This window comes from Epinephelus moara, chromosome 22 (assembly GCF_006386435.1).
Source record: "Epinephelus moara isolate mb chromosome 22, YSFRI_EMoa_1.0, whole genome shotgun sequence".
Taxonomy (NCBI): Eukaryota; Metazoa; Chordata; class Actinopteri; order Perciformes; family Serranidae; genus Epinephelus; species Epinephelus moara.
Window position 1 is genome coordinate 12,944,691 of NC_065527.1, and position 22,586 is coordinate 12,967,276.

The window sequence follows — 22,586 nt, forward strand, 5'->3', positions numbered from 1 at the left end:
CAATGATCCTAAGAAGACTGAGAACTGGATCATGTGTATTATTGTGAGGACTGATTCCATGAGACATGTGGTGAGGAGAATGGCCTCACTGAAGACGGTCATATTTATGTGTAGACCAGTAAGCTCCCTTAGATATACTTTTCCACTCTGAGCGGAATATTACAGTTCGCTGAAATAACAATAAGTAGGCTACTTTCTATGGTCACATATGGTCACAAGATATTGAACATTGTGCAAAAATATTGTCAATAACCAAATAACTGCTGAGGCACTGACAAAACTTCAGATTGTCAGGCAGGGGATGAATTAACCTGCTTCTTCAATAGCTTCTACTTTGTGGAAAATTAAGAAAAAAGTCACATGAAAGTAATGAAAGCGGGTAGCAGACGTGGAAAAACTAAGACACACACTTTTTCTTTCTTCTTTGTTTGATAACTGGATTTACGTTTTCAGAGTGAAAGAAAAATTTGAAAGGGTTGACATTTACATGTTATTATGCAGTCGTTTCACCGGTCAGGCCCACTTGAGATCAAACTGTGCTGTATGTGGCCGCTGAACTAAAAAGGATTTGACACCTCTGGTGTAGACTAACCTACCGTACCAAAAGCAGAAATAAAATCCAGCCTGTGAAATAGTTATAAGAAGAGATGTTCATGAAGGATCATCCTTTCTAAATCTAAATCTATATGGAATAGATGAAACTCATCACAGAATATTGTGATGTGATGTTTATTGTTGTTGTTTGTATTACTATTGTGTGTTTATTTCATTAGGCCTACACTTAAATAACAATAAAATGTGTTTTAAGTGTCCCACTTTGCCAATTAAGGTGTCCCACTTTGACAGTAGACTCTAGAAAAATGTGTTTTGGGGTCGATGTGTGTTTGAGGAAGAAGCATTCATCATGTCTTTAATTTTTCTTTCTTTTTTTCCGTTGTACACTATAGGGGAGCTCTTTACTTATTCAGAATAGTATCACATGAAAGGCTAAGACATTTGGATCAATTAAAAATGATGCAGAAGGTAAATAATCAATAAGTGTCCCACTTTACCAGTACTCACCATAGGTATTCACCCCATTATCTTGCTGTGGACCCTCATTAGTTGTGTCCTTAATAAAGCCTGAATTGAACTGAAGGTAGTCTACTTGAAGTAGTATCTGTAGAAATATTCATCATGCAGCAGAATAACTTTATTGATATAATGATATAATGTTGCTGATGCATTATTGTGACATTTCATAGACTAAATTATTAATTGAGAAAATCCTTAGCAGAGTAGAACTACTTTGACTACTGAGTGGATCAACACATTATGTTTTTAAAAATGTGATCATAGCCTATGTAAAATTTGTATCTGCAAAGTAACTAATAACGTGTAATGGTGTTAGAAGTACAATAACTGCCTCTGAAATTTTGAGGAGACGGTAAAAGCACAAAATGGAATAACCTGAAGAAAGTAAAAGTAGCTTAAAATTGCATTTGAGCCCTACACGTGTTAAAAGTCTGTTGAAACTGTAAATAACACACAAACATTGTGCTATCACTCACTCTAGTGTGGCAGGGGCAGGTTCTCCTTCAGTGCCACGCCCCTGTGCCGTTTTCGCGCGAAAGATTGGACTGCACCATTGTGAGTGTGAGGGGGGCGTAGAAGAGAGACTACTCCTGAACACAGAGAGATACATCTGTACCGTAAAATATAATTAATAAAATACTTTAAAATGAGGAAGTGTTTAGTGGTTTATCAAAACTACAGTTACAAGACTTTATTACGGACTAATGTATAAGCCCATCAACAACAACTCCCCTACTTTTCCAACGACCGGACTTCTCCAGCGGTTAATTTTTAAACCCCCTCCTCTCAGTCCATTCATTGGTTTTCATTTTAAAATACAAAACTTTCTGTTGGACGGGATTTTTCAGCAAAACGGAGATAAAATGACTCTCAAGTCAAAGGTAAGCGACAGAGCAGCGCGCCTAAATGTACATTTACTTTCCACGTTATTGTTTTGTGGTGAAGAAAAGTCATAAGGAGTCAACATGTAACGTTACACCATTGTTACTAGCTAACGTTGTTGGTTTGTTCGGCCTGGGTCTGTTTCATTGTGGAGATGTATTCATAGCTTCCCACGAATAAGGTGATGTTAGTCCAGTTCTTTAATCCAGACATGCACAATGTTATGTCTTTAACTGAATTTGCCTTTTCGTGTCTTTGTTTTGACCTGGTTAACGTAACTAACTAGATTACCGTTAACTTACATGTGATCTGATTCACATCAATGTTCGTGATCATCAGCAGTTACGGTGGTGCTCATAGTAAAGGAGTGCTTGTTCAGTGTTTTTGGGTCCAATATGTGTCGCCCTCCTTTATGAAGGTCAGAGGTCAACACCTCTGGGGCTGGAGGGGATGGTTCAGCAGAAATCAACAAATGGGACCTGGGACATCAACTGCATTGATCCCGTTTAACACAATAGAACTGTCAGTCTCACTTGCATGAATTTGTCAAAGATTCTGGTCCAATAATTAAGTCTTTCTCCTAAATAAAGGCAAGTACGCTGCAGTCATAAAAGGCAATGAAAGAAAAACATGCAAACACTTAACTCCAATATTATCCTTGCAGTCCTGCAGACCCCAGGCCCTGTTAACCAGATTAAGAAACATACTTTGCATTGTTTTATCAGACTGATAAGTCTCGACTCTCCCTTATTTTATGAGCTGCTTATAAAGATGATTTTGAACATATGCCAATTTTCCTGATCTTAGCCCCCTGCTGTAAAATCTGGTTAAATGCAGTGGATGTTATATGGTCAGTGTTTGTGATGGTGATGGTGTGGACAGTACTCTTCACACTACAACCCCCCACCTAAATCCCAAATAAATAGTCATATTTTCAAGCATAGCACACATAACATAGGTACAGTGTTTCATTATTTTGTGATATACCTACGCTGTGATGTCATTACAGACGTAACCTCTAGTAAGAAACCTGTGCTCTCATTTTAAAGCTACTCTTATTATACCTTTCACATCCACAATTCCCGCCTCCCTCCAAAGTCCCATCCCCCTCCTCCTGCAACTCCACCTCCCTCCAAAGGCCTACTCCCCCCTCCTCCATTACGTCCTCATTACGTTTATGATAGACGTAGGCGTTGGCAAGGTAATGTTAGATACACGGAAGAGGGGAGTGAGTGTAATGTTACAACCAAGACAGTCAAATGCAACCCTGGAGTTTTAAAACTCAACCAGAGTCAGTTGATGAGTTTTAGAATAAGGTTACAGTGCTAACGTTAGATAGTAATGTTAACGTTACTAGTAAGTGGAAATGCACAAGGAAGATAATGTTAATGTTTCAGGGGGGGATGTTGTGTTGTGTCAGTCAGAGGCCTCCACGTGGGACAGGACGGTCAATTGGTCAGAGTTTTCTCAGAACCATATGGGAATGGTACAATTATGAGTTTTTATCTCTGGTGGAATTCACTTACATTTTAGTGTGCCATCAGCTTATTAATAGCATTTTAAACTAAACAAAGAAAAGTGAAAAAATTCCAGAAAGGTAAGTGTTGCTTTAATTCGTTAACAAAAGCTGCATTTAATCATTTACGCAGTATAGCTAAGGTACGACCTCTACTGATGCTGAGAGGCTTGTCCATGCTTTTGTTTCCAGTCGTCTTGACTATTATAATGCGCTATACACTGGCCTATCTAAAACTGTCATTGCAAAACTACAAACCATTCAGAATGCTGCTGCCGGGGTTTTAATAAAAACTGAAAAGAGAGACCATATAACTCCTGTTCTGCATAACTTGCACTGGCTCCCAGTATCTTTTAGAATTGATTTTAAAATCCTTCTTTTGATTCGCTATCACCATACGTCCTTCCACGAACCTTGACATCCTCCGCAGCTGCCTTTTTATCTGTCTCTAAAGTCACTACAAAAACCTTTGCTTCTTTTAGCTTCTACACCCCAAAAATTTGGAACACCCTGCCTTTTAAATATTAGACCTGCTGGCTCAGTGGACAGTTTTAAACGATGACACAAACATATCTTTTTAACATAGCCTATAACTGGCAGCTATCTGTTTTTATATTCTTAATATGTTTGTATATACGTGTTTTTATTACTTGATTAATTAGTGATTGATAAAGGTATTTATTCCTCTCTTTTCTACTTCAATGAGAATGTTGTATAATTTTATGGTTTAGTTTCTTTGCTGTTGGTCTCTGCCAACACTTTGTGCTGCATTTTGTGCATGAAAGGTGCATTCATTCATTCATTTCATTCATTCATTACACACCCAAATAGTGGAGGGTTACCATTTCAAAACACTTTCTACATATTTGATTTTAAGTAGGTCAGAAGAAAAGAAAACATTGTAAAGGAAAAATGGTTTAGTGATTATTTATTTAATACACATACAGAATTGGCATCTGTCGGACCCCCAAAATGAGGAAATAAGTTCAGTGCCAATGTGAAGTGTTTGTTCCTTTTCCACTTCACTTTGTCGCTGGCCCTACCCTGCCATGACTCAGAGGTCACACAGGCCTGTAGTGATAAGGCCGTCCTTGGGTTTAGTTTGGTATCTATTGGCGTAAATTCAAGAAGATAGATTTACTTCATTAAAAGCAGCCAGTCTCAGCACTGGGTATCCTGGCAAGCTGCAGAGTGACACAGCTGAACTAAATTAATTTCTCCCACAGCATTCACTCAGTGAGAGTGTCCACTGATGGAAAGGTGCTCCCTCTGGTGTAAAGAATGAAAATTGATCCAGCAAATTGTCCTGTAGAGTTTTCATGGAAAAAGAGGTTCTGGTTACAGTCAGTGTTCTTTATCGAAACACATTGTGTGCATCCTTGAGCTTTAGTAAATGTTTTAAGTGCAGCATATCTTGCCATGCTACCGCCACCTGTTGATTTGTCAAGTGGCGTGACACCAGCGGTAGGACTGTGTCACCTGTGTTCATGTGCACAAGATAAACAAAGTCGAAATCCTCTCATAGAAAAATGGCTTCATAGAGCTTCTAGAGGTGTCTTATGTGATGCTGGATGTGTCTGCCAACAGGTTCCATGTTTCAAATCCAAGTTTATCACTGCTGAGCTGGCTCGCCTCTTCAGCCAGTCGGACAGTGAGGAGGAGTTTGAAGGTTTCAGCGAGGACGAGGCAGACGAGGACAGAGGATCTTTTAACAAACGTCCAAAGACCATGGTATGAAACGACTATTGTTGGCTGTATTATCTGATGAAAATGTGTGCGTTACAGCAGCCAAGGCACCAGACTAACTGCTTTTGTCTTTCTGGTGTTCTCCAGATGGTGGACTCAGAGGAGGACAGCGACGTGGACACAGGCTTCTACTCTGATGGCGAGGAGGCTCCCCCACCAAAGAGGAAGAGTCTTTTAGTTGCCCTGAGGTGTGTGTGTGTGTGGGTGTGTGTGTGTCTGTGTCTGTGTCTAAGTGTGTGTGTCATTCAATTGGTAAATATGTAAGTCTCATATATATATATATATATATATATATATATATATATATATATATATATATAAATGTGAAAATGTGAATTCATAGTTTGTTTATTAACCTAGAGATGATCGCTGTATGTCATAGGGCTGACCCGAATCCTTTGGTGCTAAGATCGTTGCCATGATAATCAATGTCCAAATCAGTATTCAAATGCTCTGTTTTTGCAAACCATAAGACATCTCAAATAACACCACAAATTAAGAGACAAAAATCCAACAAAATTCATTGTGCATCACCATTAATTATTAGTTATTCCTAGACAAGGACACGTAAACTTAGCGACAGGCCCAGTTTTTTTGACTCTTGACAGTTTGACCACACGTAACAGGCTTACAGATACGCTAGCATGATGTTGAAAATGTCAAGTGTCTGGAGTCATTTCAAAATTTGCAAAGAAAACCCCAAAAAATCTAGTGCCAGATATGCCAAAGGAAAACTGGCATATCACAAATCTACAATGAGCTCGGCAAATCACCTTAAAGCTGTAACACCTCAGCCGTCCTGCAAAGTGTTCTGTTTTCTAATTACCATGGCTAATGTTACTGCAACCTGCATGCTAACAAAGTGGCTAAAGCCTAGTTCACATTACAAGATTTTCACCATGATTTAGACGCCGCAGAGGATCTTGAGAGCCACCTTGGGTCAGAGGTGAGTTGGCAGATAGTCTGCCACGACGAGTCCTCATGTGTGAACAAGCCTACGAGCAAGTCGCCCCCTTGTCTGTGACTGGGACTGGATATCTGGCATGCTAGAAAACTGGAGAAGTCTGACACGACTGACAAAGAGCATCAGCCAATGAGAGGGGGGATACGTCCCACGTCAACACGCAGGAGGACGTAAGAAATGTGAGGATTCGCTTCTTTTGGGCTTGTTTCCATAGCCCCATAGCCGTTTCTCTCCCAAGATCTGGCAACACTGACAAGCCGGCAAGCAACAACAACAACAACAACAATGGCGGCGTCCACAGGATCCCGGCGAGCGCATTGTGTTTGGACCCAGGCCCTGACGGCAGATCTGATTCAACACTGGGAAGAATATCCCAAGTTAAAAAACGTAGTTTGGTGATGTCACTGCGTTGTCTGGGGCTCGGTGGAGAAATCTTTTGGTGTGCACACAGGTTATAACGCAATTGGCGAGACTCCCGATGACAGAAACGGGTATGAACACTCAAAAGGTTACGATAGTCTCTGCTACGCAAAATCGGGGTAAAAAATCGTGTGAACTAGCCTTAAGTGTCACGTTATTTTAGATGTCACTGAAAGAACAATGGAAAACTTATGTTTCAAAAAACTTCTTGTCTCTAATCCCTTCCGCCCTCAGAGCTTTGATAGATCGCCAGTATTTCTCAGTGAAGCTTCAATACCCCAAAACTGGTATTCAGGATGGCCCCAATATGTTTGAACGCGTAGATCCATGTGTGGAAGTCTGCTCTGTGTGAAGTGTGAAGCCTTTAATGCAACATGAACCTACATGATCTATCTTGAACAGGCAAAGGCTGTGAATGAATAATGAGTGACGCTTCATATTGTCGCTGCCTCTTTAGCTACTCATGAGTTTAAATGGTCATGTCACATTCGATGGCTTGAAGTTAGTTGGACATAGATTCAACTTGTTGCTTTTTCCCACTATATTCATCCTGTTTGCCACATATACAAGGGTCCGGCGGAAACACAGGCCTGTTTCATGACAACTGTGTTGATTCTCTCGTGACTGAGCAGTGATCTTATTTTAATCTTGCTCTTCAGGTTCCCCGTCAAAAGACTGTCGACCCCCAAACAGGAGACGCAAGAGAAAAAGATCAAAAAGCCAGTCGAAGAAAGGCCTCCTTCACAGAGAGCCAGAGGAAGGCAGAGCATGAAGCAGCAGCAGCAGGAGTGGGATAAGGAAGAGGAGCAGCAGGAGGAGGAAGAAGACAAAGAGGAAGTCGTATCTCTGAGCCTACGGAAGCGAGACAAGAACATCCAGGAAAACAAGGCCATGGTAATCAACCCTTAAAATCGTTTGTGTTTGATCTGTATACTCAAGTTATATGAGTGCCTCCTCTGGAGCATGACTCTGATCTCCTCTGCTGTTATCTTTCAGCTGGCTAAGCTGTTTGCTGATTTGAGCACCACGGCTGAACTCACTCCACCCAACACCCCTCAGGTGAGTAACTGCAGAGTAAAGTCATCCAGAATTCAAAGTCATAATCTGAAAAATAATAATCAAGAAAGACCACCACCTTTGGTTGCCATGTATTTAAGAAAGGCACGGTTGTCAAGGTCAGTGTGACCTTGCAACATGTTTTTGGCCATATCTCAAGAGCTTGCACGGTTATTATGACAACATTTCACACAAATGTCTAATAGGAGACATTTTCTATCTTAAAGGTCAAAGGTCAGCTTCACTGTGACCTCATAATGTTCTGCAAAAACACTCTCTGGCCATTATTTAACACAACTCAGGAACAGAAAGGGAAACATTTGGTTAGATGCTGAATTGATGACACTGATCTTGGATGTCCATCTTCAAATTGTGCTGATTGTATAGATCTTGCTGGAGGGTTGAAGATGTGTGTGAACCATTCATGTTGCAGCAATACACGAGTCTGGACATACATGGATGTAAACTGTACCTGCAACATGACTGGTTGAAATAAGCTTTGCTGTTGTGTTTTATAGAGACTGAATTTCTTTTTTACTGACATGTAAACACTGTCTTTGTTTTATTTCTGCAGAAGAAGAAGCGGACGCCACAGAGAGCAACGCCACGCAAGCGCAAGTTCGAACCGGAGATGGGGTCAGAAAGGAGGAACCCGTCCCGCAAGGCTCGTCCTCGTGAGAACTTTGCAGTGGAGGAAAAGAGCGAGCCAGTCGCCCGCAGGGGCCCCAGGACTGTAGACATCAGGAGGCTGATCGAGGTAGAAGAAGTGTTTTATTAATCCCACTCGGAAATGAAATGTTTTAACTCTGCTGATGCACACACAGGACCTATAGGCAGACAGTGTTGTTGTGGAAACATGTCAGAGTGACTGAATTGTAGAAGAAAGTGCCATTATTATTATTATTACTAATCTGTAATCCGTCTGTTGTGATTGTGCAGGTGGACGAGGAAGTCAGTGAGGGCAAGACGAGGAAGAGGAGCCGCAGTAAGATCCAGTATGACGTGAGGACAGTTGACGAGATCACCAAAGAAGACCTGGACAACATAGCGTACCGCAGCAAGGACAAGATCTGGGACAAAGAGAATGTGAGTCACAGCAGGACTTCACCTGCTTCATGGTCATGGTACTGTGATGTCAGCTTTTCTGGGTTAGTGTGTTTGTTCACTATTTATTTGTGTGTGTGTGTGTGTGTGTCTTCCAGGGCAGCTCGTGTCACCAGTGCAGACAGAAGACTCTGGACACCAAGACGGTGTGTCGCAGTGGTTTTTGTGTGGGGGTCAAAGGTCAGTTCTGTGGGCCGTGCCTGAAGAACCGCTACGGAGAGGACGTGCGTGATGTGCTGCTCGACCCGGTCAGTAAACATTTTATTCTTTATTTCTCTCACTTTGGTTTTGGTAAACGTGACATAAATGCAGCGTCTGAAAAGACACCATGAGGAAAAACAAAATTCGTCGACCTTGAAGTGGCTGAACTTTAATGTCTCGAAACAATTCAACAATGCACATATAATTATACAAGGTACAACTCCATTGAAATGTGATGTCATCAACTCCTTTAACTTGTGCACTCCTGACACTTAAGTCCTTTTTGCGTCTTCTTACATTGTTGGCTGCTGCTTTATAATTGTCCATGTTTCTGGATGGCTCTGGTAATCCATTGTTTCTGGTGGTGGAGTGATCTAACTGTGCACACATCCCGACCACAACAAGACGGCCGCATGGTCACTCCTCCTGAACAGGGACAGCACCAGTCTGCAGCACCACTCTGTGGCCACCTCTGATTGGAAAGGCAGTGCAAAGCACCTAATAAGTGACTGCTTCTCAGCAAAGATCCTTCCTGATGAAGAATCAGAAAAATCTCAAACATGTAACTGAATGTTTGTACAAATTTTAGCATAACTCAATTTCTAAAAGCAGCCAAGGCAGGTGATTTGATGTATGCTTTAAGACTAAAGAGTGGAAGGACATAAAGCCTCAACATGGAACTGCATGTGTATTATTAGGTTAACAACACAGTTGGTCACCCACATTAAATTTGGGCCTTTTTTTCGTAGACATGGTCATGCCCCATCTGCCGAGGGGTGTGTAACTGCAGCCTGTGTCGTAAGAAGGAGGGCCGCTGCGCTACTGGCATCCTGGTGGGACTGGCCCGCTACAACGGCCACGACAATGTCCACGAGTATCTGGAGAGGTAAGCCACCTCATTCTCACCGTACAGTCTAATGATACGGACCGGGATTGGACCTCCGTCATCGTCAAGAAATCCAAAGCTTTTCAATTTATTATCATGAATGAGAAAGAAATGCATTATTCTGACATTTAAAAAACGTTTGGCTTCTTACGCTTAAATATTACTTAAACAAAATATTTGCCTGTTCAGTTTTTGATTGACGACTAATCAATTAATCTACAAAGAAACAGAGCTCACGTTTTGTTTTGTCTCCACTGCAGCATTCAGAAGGATCTCGAGTGAAGTCCAGAGAGAAGACCAGAGAGGAAAACCTACTCACACAGCTAGAACCCGGAGCAGGCTCTCATCCTGCACAATACCGTAGAGCTTTCTTTAACGCACATTTAGATGTAGATCAACCTTTTCTCTAACTAGAGAAACAAAAGCAAAAATTTGTTTTTTTTACTCTCCTCTAAACACAAGGCACATACACTGTTAATATGTTTTATATATCCCGATTTAAGGCTGCATGAGATGCAGGGATGCTTTTGTTTTTTAAAGTCAGTACTCAGTTTTGAGTTGTATATTTCCATTTGAATATCTCTACTGTCGATGTTCACTAAAACAAATCTAAGGTTTGGTTATTTTCTGTGTTACAGATGCAAAAGGAGCCCTTTTTATATACCAACTACTTTTTTATAAGTAATTTTTACAGCGTTGTTGGCAATCCACTGTAATTTTAATAAAGCACGGGGCATTATCTAAACAATTGGCCATGTTTTTATGTTTACATATGTATTCGTGTAGGTTATATTTGTTGGTTGTGCCACACACTACACCACAGTGTCATCTTTACCGCACATTTAGGGGAGGTGCACACATCTTTTATGCTGCGCCATAGTTGTCTGTTGTATGCGTGTAGGGTGTCATTTCTCCAGGTGAGTGGGGTCAGGTCCAGGTCAGCTCATGTACTCGACCAGGCCAGTCAGCTGATCTCGTGTAATGACCAGGTGCCATTGCTGCAGGGCAGGGGGTCACGACACAGTCAGAGGTCATCATGAGGAATCATTGGCAATGTGAGTGACAAATAGAAATACATTTTATCTCATCACCGTTGTCGTCATTATCCAGCTGTAGTTTCAGTTTTAGCGCGCACACTCATGTTTGACGTGAGCGTACGTTTGACGTCGTATGACCAGTGTTTTTACATTTTGGGGTTGATTATGTGTTCAAATTAACACTCGAAGTGATGAAAAAATAATACAAATATCTGTCCTTGTTCTGGTACTTTCAGAGTTCATTACATTAAACTCTTTTTTTACCTTCAAAATTCCACAAAAAATGCCTGAGGGTGCAGAGGTATTGTAGATTTAGGTGTTTTTGAAGTGCTTCAAAGGAGTGACATGTCAAAGGTATGCGTGAGCTGCCTGCTACGTGATGCTTTTTGTAAACTGGCAGTCAGTGACCTGCTGGTGAACTCCCACAAGTCACACTTTGATCGTAGCTGAGTTACACTCGGGGTGTTTTGTAGAACGTGTTTTCCGAGGCACAGAGTTTATTGGCTCATTATAAAAAAGCAATCAGTCAAGGCCAGCGATGTGTTTGGTCTGGTAACGCAGTCGTTCCCAACCTTTTCCTTAAGGGACCCTCTCTCTATCATTGAGTAAACTAATGACCCCTAAGTGACATAGTTTATTCAATTCGTAACAATAGCAGAACAACTGATAAAACTGTTAAGTTATCCCGAGTAGTGAACGCAATAGCTGCAGGAATTTTGTGTCAAACACAATTTGGATGACTTTTAAGTAGATGGTGAATGAGTTTTCCTGATATTTTTAGGAACTTTTTATACGACTCTCTGCCTGCATTATGTATTTTTATTTTCATCAATCATACATAATTAATAGGCATCTTTTCTGACACACTATTTTCCTGTTCCTGATGCTCGGCCGAAGTTTACATCCTGGATAATAATCTAAACTCTAAAAATAACACTTTTATTTTGTTTATTTCCCAGAAATAAATGAAATGCTGAGATATAGATATATATTTTTTAAGTTTTCACCCCTAAAATCAAGAGCTCCTTGAGAAGCTTCTGCGACTCCGAGTGAGGATCGGTATCCCCAGACTAGGAAGTAGTGCTGTAACTGAGTGGTCACCGGTTCGATCCTTGGAGCATCAATTTGGAGTCCATTGTGATAATAATATTAATATTATATTGCGCTTTTCAAGGCACTCAAAGACACTTCACATATTCAGGGACGAAACAAAAAAAACAGACAAGCAAAAGAACAAATAACGGATGAGGAGAAGAAACTGTCAGTGACTGAAAACAGCATTGGTGAGTCTTCAGTGATTTGGGGGAAGACTTGGATGGGTTTGGGGAGTGAGTGTGATGATGGAGGAGCTCATACAGGAAGGATTTTGAAGTGGATTCTCTGGGGGATGGGGAGCCAGTGTGGATGTGGTCACGGGTGCCAGAGTGGGTGAGTAGCCGAGCAGCAGAGTTCTGGGTATACTAGAGCTTATTGAGGGTTTTTGAAGATGAGCCATAGACTGTTGCAGCCGTCCAGACGGGAGGTGATGAAGGCGTGGACGAGGGCAGAAATGGTAACTGAGAACTGTAATTGTTCCCAAATGAAGCACAGATACTCCATCACTGCTGTCACAACACAGCTGAGAGATTACCCAGTAATAAGGGGGTGGGAGGAGTTATAGGAGCTGTGTAGAGCTGTACATGTGTGTTTTAGTGTACTGTGTGTAGATATTGTTCGGGCTCCACTGTGTCTTCCATTTCCATCTGATTGATGCACACAAATACCAGAGCATCAGGGTGGAATTTAAGACAGTTTTAATCACTTTATTGTCAAGTGTTATGCAGGCAAAGCATCTTTTCTGCTTGAAGTTGTCCTTTTTTCTTTGTTTTTTTTAATCGACATAACACGTTTGTACAAACCAGTTTTAAAAATATCAATAAACTGGGGCCTTTGAGGCTAACCTGGCAAAAAACCCATTATCAAATGTCATGGAGACGAACAAACATCTTTTTAGAAAAAGATTTTACAAATGAGATGTCACTACAAAATATCAAAGAAAAAAAAAGTTGGTTGTCACACAAAATATTACCAAAAACATCTAAATTTGTTTGGTATCAACCTTTTTCAACTTTAAACAATAGTAACTTTTTTTTTTTTTTTTTTTTGCTTTCTTCTTCTTGTGTTATTTATTTTTCTCCAAAAAACACGTTATGGCGCAAAGAGAAGAAATGAACAGCAATGGTCGGACGTAGAAAAAAGAAAAAACAAGCACAAAGAGTAAAGAAGAGAGAAGCGGCACTACAGCGAAAAACTCAAACATGCTGTACACAACCTCAGAATCAACGCACACAAATACAAGTCCAGCAAAAGGCAAATAGTACAACTCAAGGATAAATAATAAATTAGCCGTACACAGCGGGGTCCTGTGTGTTAACATACTGGGAGGGGACTTTTTTAAAACAACTGATAAACTCTATAGAATAAAATTATCTTTCAATTAAAAAAAAAAAAATGTACGCACTGAACTAACACAGAGCAACACCACCAGAAAACATCTCATAATATCCACATAGCTAAATAGCCCGACCCACTCCCACCCACAGCTCCTCTCACTCTGTCTCACTTCACCTCTCTGTGCTGTCGTGTGCTCCCCATGTCGCCTCTCGTAACGCAGGAGAACTCCCCTCTTTCTCCACCCTGCTAACTCTGACGTCTGTACAACAGCTTGTGTTAAGGCAATTGCAGTACGTCGGTCACGTCGCACGGTTAGAGTCAGAGAGGGGTCTTCACCAGAGCACAGAGGGCAAAAAGCAACACCAGTGACGGTGCCGCTGTCCAATGAAACTTGCCGTTACATCTACCAGGTGCCGTGTGGTGGTAACTGAGCGTATAAAAATTACAAGCCAACACTGGATAGACTGCAGCTGTGATGTTGAATCCACCCTGTGGTATCTGCAAAGTAACAGGCTTTGTTCAGACGACAGCGCCGCTTTCAGATGTTGTCACTAATCTTAGAGCGAACTGGCTTGTTTTATTAACAGAGAAAACTTCCCCTGACAATGTAAACATGGTTTCACTAGGATTGTCATTATAGTATTGCTTTCACTACACAAACAAAGTTGTAGAAAGCTAGATTGTTTTTCTCTATAGAAACCTTTTTTTTTCTTCTAATGGCCACTGCGCCTCAATAGGAATGCATTATTTATAAATCTTTTTATATGTGCTTTTTTCTATTCTTTTTTTCTTTTATTTTTTTTTAGAATTATCCCCTCTCTTCTTCAATAACAGTTTATCCGTTGACTGGTCTCGAAGGAAGCAACACCTGAATCTGATCTGAGGACTAAACCTGAACCATGAATAAAACTCAAATTAGGTAGATCCTCTCGGTGACAGTGTGGGAATACAAACACACACTCATTCATACAGGTCACATACACACACATACACACGCCATCCCAAGACTGCCCCTGCTCTATTATCGCTCTGCAACAGCCCTGTACCGTGACTGACCCTCAGCACTGTCTGACAGGTATGAAACAGGAACACAACTTTGTGCATAGAGTTAGATTCTGTTGCGATTAAGAAAATGTCTCTCGATGTCACATGATTTTAGATTCAGCAGGTCCCCCTGTCTTGTGCTAATCTAGTCACTACTTACATTCCTTTCCCCACTGAATGGAATTATTATAGATTCATTTCATAAATGCCAAACTAATCTTTCATATGTTTACGCTAAATTTTCGTTATTATATGTTAGTTATTTTTAGATTGTGATGTTTATATTTGTCCGTCTCCGTTCAACGCATGAACCCGTCTCTTTTGAGTCCCTTATCGTGAGCGAACATTTGTAAAATTATGCAAAATTAAAAGTAAAAAAAAAGAAAGAAAAGAAAAAGTAGCCACCTCTTACAGTCCCTGCAAAGACTCCCAAGAAAACAGGAAGTCAGCCTTCGGCGAAAGAAACAGGCCTATTCGAACTCCTCCTCTTCCTCCTCTTCTTCCTCCAGGTGATTAGAGGTGGTGGGCGTGGCGGGGTCAGAGTCACGTGAGAGGGTCGCCACGGCAACAATCTGGGGGGAGGCACCCAGGCCTTCGGGGGCGTCTTCCTCCATGTCATCAGTGGTGATGATTGCCACAGCCGCTCCGCCTTTCTTGTTCTGATGCGTCTTGATGTGCTTGGAAAGGTGGTCGCTGCGCATGAAGCGCTTGGAGCATTCGGGACACTCAAAACGCTTTTCTCCTGAAGGGGAGGAGACGGAGAATTAGAGATAAATAAATCAAGAAAGGACCCCGAGACTAACACAGAAAACCTGCTTTGGTTGGTGCATTCTTGGAGTCCCCTTTATGTTCAAAAATAAACACCAGCATCACTGCCCTCATACTTCAATGTCCCTTATGTTTGCATACATACAGCCAGTAGATGGCACTAGAGGGCAGAGTCAAAAGTTTCACAACAATAAACAAGAACACTGTGGAGGAGGTCGTAACAATGTACCTTTAAACGGAGACGGTGGTCTGTGTGGACATTCTTTAAATCTTGATATGTGGATGAAGAATTCTTTTCTTCTCATTACCAATCCATTCTGTTCTGCCATTATTTACATTTCTTCATCATCTCCTATGGTCGCATCTCTCTTGAACTACGTTACACTGCCTCCACCATCTCTGGTGGTACTGCTCCATTACGTCTGTATCCATAAGCTTTCAGAAACATGCACAAATACGGATGACATGCACGCAGAGGACGGACAGAAAGCTCTGCCATCTTGGGCTTTAGGAAGTTGCATTTTTCACTGTTTTTTTTTTTTTTAATTTATTTTATGCACTAAGATTAAAGGAGTAGTTCAGATTTTTTGTAGTGATGTTGAATGAGGTAGCCTCTTTTATCCATAGTCAATAATTACCTTCAGTAGATGGCAGTTGGCACACCCCCAGTTTGGAGAAACAGGAAGGAGTACTGACATGGAAGCTGAGCAAAGTACCTGTTCAAAAGAGTGCTCATAATGGAGGCAGCAGCAAATCGTATTTCAGTCATCTAAAGAAATCAACAACTTTAAAGTGTATACTATATTTAGAATATTTGTTAACACTTTACTTGAAGGTATCTACATAAGGGTGACATGACACTGTCATGAACTTGTCATAAACATTATGTACATGTCATAAACATTTATGACTGCTGTCATTAAGAGTCATTCGGTTTTTGTCATGACAAGTTGACATTGTTTGGGTTGTCTTGATTATGACAACTTGACATTAACCAGGATGACATTACCAGAAGATGTCTTTGTATCAATCATTATGTCAACTTGTCATAAACATAAAAGAGGTGCATTTGTTGTTAATGTCAACTTGTCATGACAAAGCAGTCATAAACGTTTATGACATGTACATAATGTTTATGACAGGTTCATGACCGTGTCATGTCATAGTTATGACAGTGTCATGTCACTCTTATGTAGATACCTTCAAGTAAAGTGCTTCCGAATATTTTCACTGCTCTACCTAGCTATGGAGACATGAACTGAAACTTATCTATGCTCTCTTCAAAGCTACCAGACTCCATTGACAAAAACAGTAACTTTAGCTCCCAGAACACAGGAGCTGCTGGTCTGCTGCTTCACCGATTGATTAGTTTGTGTTATTGTGTGACTTTGGAGTTTTTAAGGGTTCACCAGTAAACAATGACAATGGTTGAATGCTGAATGATTCACGGGTCAAACAATAACACAAACAAAGTAACCAATCGAGGCAGTGGTAGACCAGCAACTCCTGTGCTCTGCATGCTTTGATGAGAGTTATGATAAATTTCAGTCCAGTTCCCCGTCAGAAAGGCCTGTCTGATGGCAGGTGTAGTGTACACTTAAACTAACACTGATTTTTTCAGGTGGCTAAAATATGTTTTGCTGCTGCACCTGTCTGCTTCTCTAAACTCAGGGTATGCCGACCGCCCTCTACTATAGGTGATACGCTAACTATGGATAAGTACCTCATACAACCCCATTTCAAAATAGCCTGACTATCCCTTTAATTGGTTATAGCCCTACTTTGCATTCAGTACTGAATTAAAATTTGCATAAATGCTATGACCTCCAACGTAACCAGGGTGACCCACATCACCAATCTACATCTCTGTGTGCGTCTCTCCTACCTGTGTGTGTTCTCCGGTGTCTCTGCAGCTCGTCGCTCCTGGTAAACCTCTTGCCGCAGAAGATCCAGTTACAGACGAACGGCCTCTCACCGGTGTGCCAGCGCAGGTGGGCCCTCAGGTGGGACGTCTTGCCGTACACCTTCCCACAGCCCTCCATGTGGCAGATGTGCTGCTTCTTCTTCGTGGGGTCCCCGCTGTTCCTACAGCACACACACGAGTTAGGAGTGAGCTCATGGTGGTGTGTGTGTTTCGTAAAAGCGTTCAGGGCTTTAAACAAATGGGATCACAGCTGGTCTGCACTGTGTCGAGAAGGGTTGTACAGTAAGCAAACTCTGTTTTATACATTTCTCTGAGTGAATCAGACTCTTAACAAAGGGATTCACTGATTATTCTGCAAAGCTGAATAAATTTGATTGTTCTCTGAATATTTCAGTGCATGTTCTCGGTGCCAGCTCCTCATTACAAAGTGAAGTGCTGGGTGGCGAGAGGTCAGATCTCTCACTTTGGGATACGAGCTACACTGAGTTCTGACCATCTGTCAAACCAGTTGTCCCACCATGACATGGCAGTTATCAAAAATGTTGGAATAATCATAAAAATGTAAACATGAGTTTGTAAGTCATGAACTTGGGCACACATCGAGAACTGTGAGTGGGGTGAAAACATGAAGAATCTGATGTTGTGAAGTGCTGAATGCAACATTATGTGTTTCTAATGCGTTCATACCTTCCCTCTCCATCCCTGCAGTTTGGACAAGAGCAGGCGACACGACGAAGCCTCTTGCTGGGTGGTCCCTCCTGGTCCGAGGAACTTTGCACGGAGCCCAGCTGGTCTGGACTCATCGATGAGCCTGATGCCACGTTGCCAACAGTGACCGTCACTGGAGACGACTGAACTTTGACCCCATCCTGACCCTGTGGTTGACCTGAAAGGTGATTGAAAATGACAAAATGTGTGAACATATTCATCCAAAACAAGTCTGTGGGGTAGTCTAAGGAAAATATGACGATAGAGAACAAAGATCCAAAACGGTCTGGAGTATAGTGAGATGCACTATTTGATTGGGCCAGCAGGACATCCTGGTATAGTCCAACTTTAAATGGTAAATATATCAAGCAGTGTACCACTCAGCCCAGAGACTGAAAGTTTGAGACAGGAAATTCATTAGAGCTTCATATTTTCTCAGTAACTAACGCCTGCACACTTTGCTTTCACCACATTTTAGTTTATATTAATGAATAGATCAGTGAAGCATTAGTCACTACACATTCACACAGTTAGTCTCAGCGCGGCCTTACCCTGTAGACCAGTAATGGTGAGGGGAACACCCTGCACCTGAACCCCAGCAGTGCCCAGCCCTGCGATGCTGACCGTCTGTACCCCAGATCCCGGGTTGATCTGAGCTGCGCTGAGTGTCAGGGGAGCTCCACTCAGGGACACCAGCCCTCCGCTCCCCACTGTTGTCCCACCAGCCACCGGGGCCAGTGTCAGCTGCTGTGGCACAGCCGTCCCAAGGCCGCCCTGCAGGGAGACCCCGCCGGGCAGCTGCAGTGTCTGCCAGGTGATCTGCCCAGAGGGGGACAGGGTCGGGGTACGGATAAGGACCTGGGCTGGGTTCTGGAAGGCCTGAATGGGCTGCAGGGTTTGTCCAGGGGCCAGCTGGAGGGTCTGAATGTGCTGAGGTTGCTGCTGCCCCTGGGTTTGACCCTGACTCTGTGCCTGAGGCTGCAGCTGGATCTGCTGCACCAACTGGTGCCCCACCTGACCCACAATCACCTGCTGAATGGTTCCCGCTGTATCGGTCTGGTTCTGCAGCCCGTTGGCCTGGTTCTGGCTTTGAGAGTCCGCCTCGCTGCTCTGTACTTGGGTGTCAGCTGCTCCACCCTCTGATCCAGCAGAAACCACTTGTGTCACATCAGACACGCTGTCACCTTCGGCCACTACCGTCGCGCCAGTTGATGCTGTCGCATGAGCTGCCCCAGACACTGCTGTTGTCACCAGCTGGTTGCCATTGGCAACAGAGAATGTGCCATCTGCTGATTGGATAAGCTGCACGGCCCCGCCCCCTCCAACATTATTTATCACAGGCAAAGCCAGGGTCATGCCACCGAGGTTTATGGGTACTGTGGTCATAACAGGAGTCTGGGAACCCTGCAGAGTCTGCAGCTGCAGCGGGAAAGACTGTGCGGGGCGGATCTGCAGTGGGACCGTCTGATTGGCTGTACTTGTTAGGATGGCTTGCTGGTTGGCTGGCTGGAGGATAGCCTGGGTCTGGCCTGGACTCTGTGTCTGGATGAGCTGGACCTGCTCCGGCAGTGCCCCGATGGAGGCTGTCTGAGCCGGGCTGATATGGATCTGCTGCCCATCTGCAGTCTGCAGGTGAGGGATGACCTGATACTGGACCCCGCCCCCGGCATTGGGCAGGTTCTGAACCTGGATGATCTGGAACTGCTGTTGTTGCTGATTGCCTGTAACACTATTGGTCCCACCAACTGGCTTCACCTGCCCAACAGGAAAGGAACAGTGACACAGTCAGGAGCACAAACATTGGCAGTCAACAAAAAGCATTTGCTCACACCCACTGGTTTCCCCACCTCCTTCACCTTGCGTCCCCCCGGTGAGCTGTCATTAGCCAATGTGGTGGCCACTGTCACAGCAACAGGCTGATTGGTGTTCTCTTTGGCCATAGTAGGCGCTGCTGTGATGATCTGCCAGCCGTTCCCCGTGAACTGAGCCGGGACCAGTTCCAGCTGCTGGGGCACCAGGGCCTGACCTCCAGCGGTGTCCACCACTATCTGACCCTGAAGCTGACCCGCCTGCAGCTGAATCTGACCTGCCTGGACCTGGATCTGCTGGGCCCCCACCTGGGCCTGGGCCCCCTCCGCTCCCCCCTGTCCTCCGATCTTACTGCAGGTGGCCGCTAGCAGAGCCAACGGAGAGGGCTGCGAGGAATCCTGGAGGGTAGGAGAAAGGGCGGAGGGGGGATGGAAGGGAGGGACAGAGAGAGGAACGGTTAAACAGGAGTGGCGAGGAAGGGAGAAGAAGCCTGTCGGGGGTTAGAGACAGATGAAAACACACAGAGAGCTCATGTACTGTACACACACAAACAAGAGAAGCACAACACCTAAGTCAATGAGCAGGTATCATTATGAACTCACACGAAAAAACAATTTGAAACAACGATGAGAAAGAGTAGAGGACCGAGGGGTGGGGAAAACATGGTGCAGAAAAAAGAAACACAAAAAGCTGAGAGAAAGAGAGAGAGAGCTGTCAGTGGAAGTGGGCGGTATTACAGGAAGCGAGTGGGTGGGCGTGTGAGAACCACATTTCTCTTTTCTCAGAACACTGGAGGAAAATGCCGCCTTCTCTCTCGCTCTCCTCCCTTTCAAAAGAACTAGGTCGCAGGCAAATTTTAAATGTTATACACCTTGGAAACAGCCTAGATTCTGTAACAAACACGACAGCGTGGAATAACATAATGCTTGTCATACAAGTTTTAACAACAAAAGACACACTTAAGGATAACTGCCTGGCTGAAATTAATCTCAAAGCTACATCCAGCCCTGTAAAAAGCAGCTAAGAATAGAAGTTCCACAGTTGTAGAGCCACATACCAACGCTGCAGGTCTTTAAAATAAATCCACATGCAGAATTAAATCATTTTGACCCTAATTCAAGCGGACAATTCAAAACTACAGTGGCTGAAGTGTGACAGCCGTATAAGCCTATTCAGGAGGCTCTGGTCTGGCTCTCAGCAGGGCTGCACAGAAGCAGGAAGTGGAATTCACCAGAGAAACGCCCCCAGAGGTGTCTGGCTGGCTGAGAGGGAGGGAGGGGAGTACATTTTTGGCCTACAGGCAAAGCAAAAGTAATGAAGTATGATAAACTCTTATTTCTTTTCCTTCTTTATTACCTGCGATCCAGAACTTTTCCCCTTTTTAGATGCTTTCCCTCCTTCAGTTCCAGATGATTCCTTCTTGGAGTCTGTCAGGAGAGAGTAAAACAGGAGGATATCTCCAGTTATGATATCATCGCATGAGTGTTTCTGAATAGTGCAAAGTCCCAGAGTGAGGTGCAGTCATGCAGACACTGAACACAATCTGATCATAATGCAGATTTGGCACAACAAAGGTGATCAATAAAAGGTAAAGGAGAAACCAGTAACCTCATCATCAATATCAAAGGCACTGGGAGCCTCCTATCTGTCAGACAGAGAGAGACAGAGGGGTGGAGACGGAGAGGGGGGAGGGTACCTACCACTCATAACGCATTAATATACCGAGAGGGAGAGGGTGTAGTTCACGGTAGAAGGCCGGCCGGGTACAGAGGCGGAGGACGGCCTATATGTTCGGCGCTGGGCCGTGGCGGATCTGCCCGTTTGACGAAACCACCCACCGGCCAGGAAGGGCGGTGCCAAGCGCAGGCACAATCAAGCAGCCACAAATAACGGAGATAACGGAGAACACAGTGACCGTCACCGGCCCCTCGGCCCCCTCGCAGCCCCGTCGTATGTCCCTTTTACCGGAAAGCCAGTCCATAAACGAGTAAATTAGCGCTTGTCAGAATAATATCCACAGAGAAGTTGGCAGTGTGTGACCGTGGAGGCCCACCCACTTCCATTTAAGCATCAGGACAACACCCTCTTCGCTGCTCCTGCCTGTCGCCGCCGTTTCCCTCGCAGCACGACGCGGGGACGCCTCGTCGCCGTCCGTCGTGCACCGAAAACAAACCGTCACCAGTGTTTGTATTTTACGCGTATTCCCCTTTTTTTCGTGCACAATTGATTTTTTTAAAGGGGGAGATACGGGGAGATAGCTGTGGCTTTTGTGGGCGGACGCGCTCCTCCCACATATTCAGATTGGACGACGGGGCTCGGCGTGCGAGGGTCGAGATGGGAGTTGTATTTTGGTGAGGCCTCGCCTTCTCGAGCTCCATTGGGCGGTTGGGACTACAGCTCCCATGATGCTCCGGCGCGTCGTCGGGTCGGAGCGCACGGTGTTGGTAGTCATGTTGGTGTGAGAGCGAGAGGGAAGGGCGGTGACTTCTGTGTTGTGGGGGGTTGGGCGAACGGGAAAGGGAGGCGTGTGTGTGCGTGTGTGTGTGCGTGTGTGTGTGTGTGTGTGTTTGCACTCTGTACACTGGTGTCACAAGATGACAGCTCTGGTACAAAAGAAGAAGACAAAACAGGAACTGAGGGGTTATTTAGTCTGAAATACAGTGGAAAGCACAGGACACAGGAAACACACCCCCCTCAATATTTAAAACATGTGCGTTGCTGCTCCCTAAAAAAACATGACATGTGGACCATTAATTGCTTCAGAGAAGGTGCAAGTTGGAGCATTACATTTTAACCAGAATGCAGGAAGTTAAATGTTAGGTGCCCAAAGGTTTCTGTCTGGAGGACCCCCCACACTTCATATGCGCCCCCGAATGTTTAACCGACACCTTCGCCTTTGCCTGTATCGTTATTCAACTTTGAAGCTCATAACTTTGCCTGGTTTGGGGTTGAAACAATACACAAATCAGCCAAAAAAATTAACATCTTGTTGGGAAACCTTGGGTTCTGACATT

General features: G+C 43.7%; 2 protein-coding genes across 3 annotated transcripts; one reads left to right on the top strand and one right to left on the bottom strand.

The window, feature by feature from the left end:
- The first annotated feature begins 1,822 nt into the window (after positions 1–1,822).
- Positions 1,823–13,377, top strand: cdca7b (cell division cycle associated 7b). Its single transcript, XM_050034310.1, has 10 exons — positions 1,823–1,955; positions 5,060–5,203; positions 5,306–5,406; positions 7,262–7,496; positions 7,599–7,661; positions 8,233–8,415; positions 8,598–8,744; positions 8,861–9,010; positions 9,713–9,849; positions 10,110–13,377. The coding sequence occupies exons 1-10, from the start codon at positions 1,938–1,940 to the stop codon at positions 10,129–10,131; spliced, it is 1,200 nt and encodes a 399-aa protein (XP_049890267.1). The 5' UTR covers positions 1,823–1,937; the 3' UTR covers positions 10,132–13,377.
- sp4 (sp4 transcription factor) lies at positions 13,365–21,880 on the bottom strand. 2 transcript variants are annotated; one of them, XM_050034309.1, is made up of 7 exons: positions 21,273–21,880; positions 20,929–20,999; positions 19,620–19,970; positions 18,315–19,518; positions 17,743–17,941; positions 17,017–17,216; positions 13,365–15,105 (listed from the first exon to the last, which is right to left on the bottom strand). In XM_050034309.1, exons 1-7 carry the CDS (start codon positions 21,277–21,279, stop codon positions 14,834–14,836), a joined length of 2,304 nt encoding a protein of 767 aa, XP_049890266.1. In that variant the 5' UTR covers positions 21,280–21,880; the 3' UTR covers positions 13,365–14,833. The 2 variants fall into 2 exon arrangements, with proteins under 2 accessions (XP_049890266.1, XP_049890265.1); XM_050034308.1 differs by having other exon boundaries at positions 19,611–19,970.
- Positions 21,881–22,586: the final 706 nt, after the last annotated feature.

What these genes read in the sequence shown, in the direction of transcription:
- cdca7b (XM_050034310.1), top strand. An exon ending in AGATCTGGGACAAAGAGAAT is followed by an intron (nt 8,745 to 8,860) that starts GTGAGTCACAGC and finishes TGTGTCTTCCAG; the next exon opens with GGCAGCTCGTGTCACCAGTG. An exon ending in GTCCACGAGTATCTGGAGAG is followed by an intron (nt 9,850 to 10,109) that starts GTAAGCCACCTC and finishes TCTCCACTGCAG; the next exon opens with CATTCAGAAGGATCTCGAGT.
- sp4 (XM_050034308.1), bottom strand. An exon ending in GGAAAAGTTCTGGATCGCAG is followed by an intron (nt 19,971 to 20,928) that starts GTAATAAAGAAG and finishes CCTACCCTCCAG; the next exon opens with GATTCCTCGCAGCCCTCTCC. An exon ending in GGGGACGCAAGGTGAAGGAG is followed by an intron (nt 19,519 to 19,610) that starts GTGGGGAAACCA and finishes CCTGTTGGGCAG; the next exon opens with GTGAAGCCAGTTGGTGGGAC.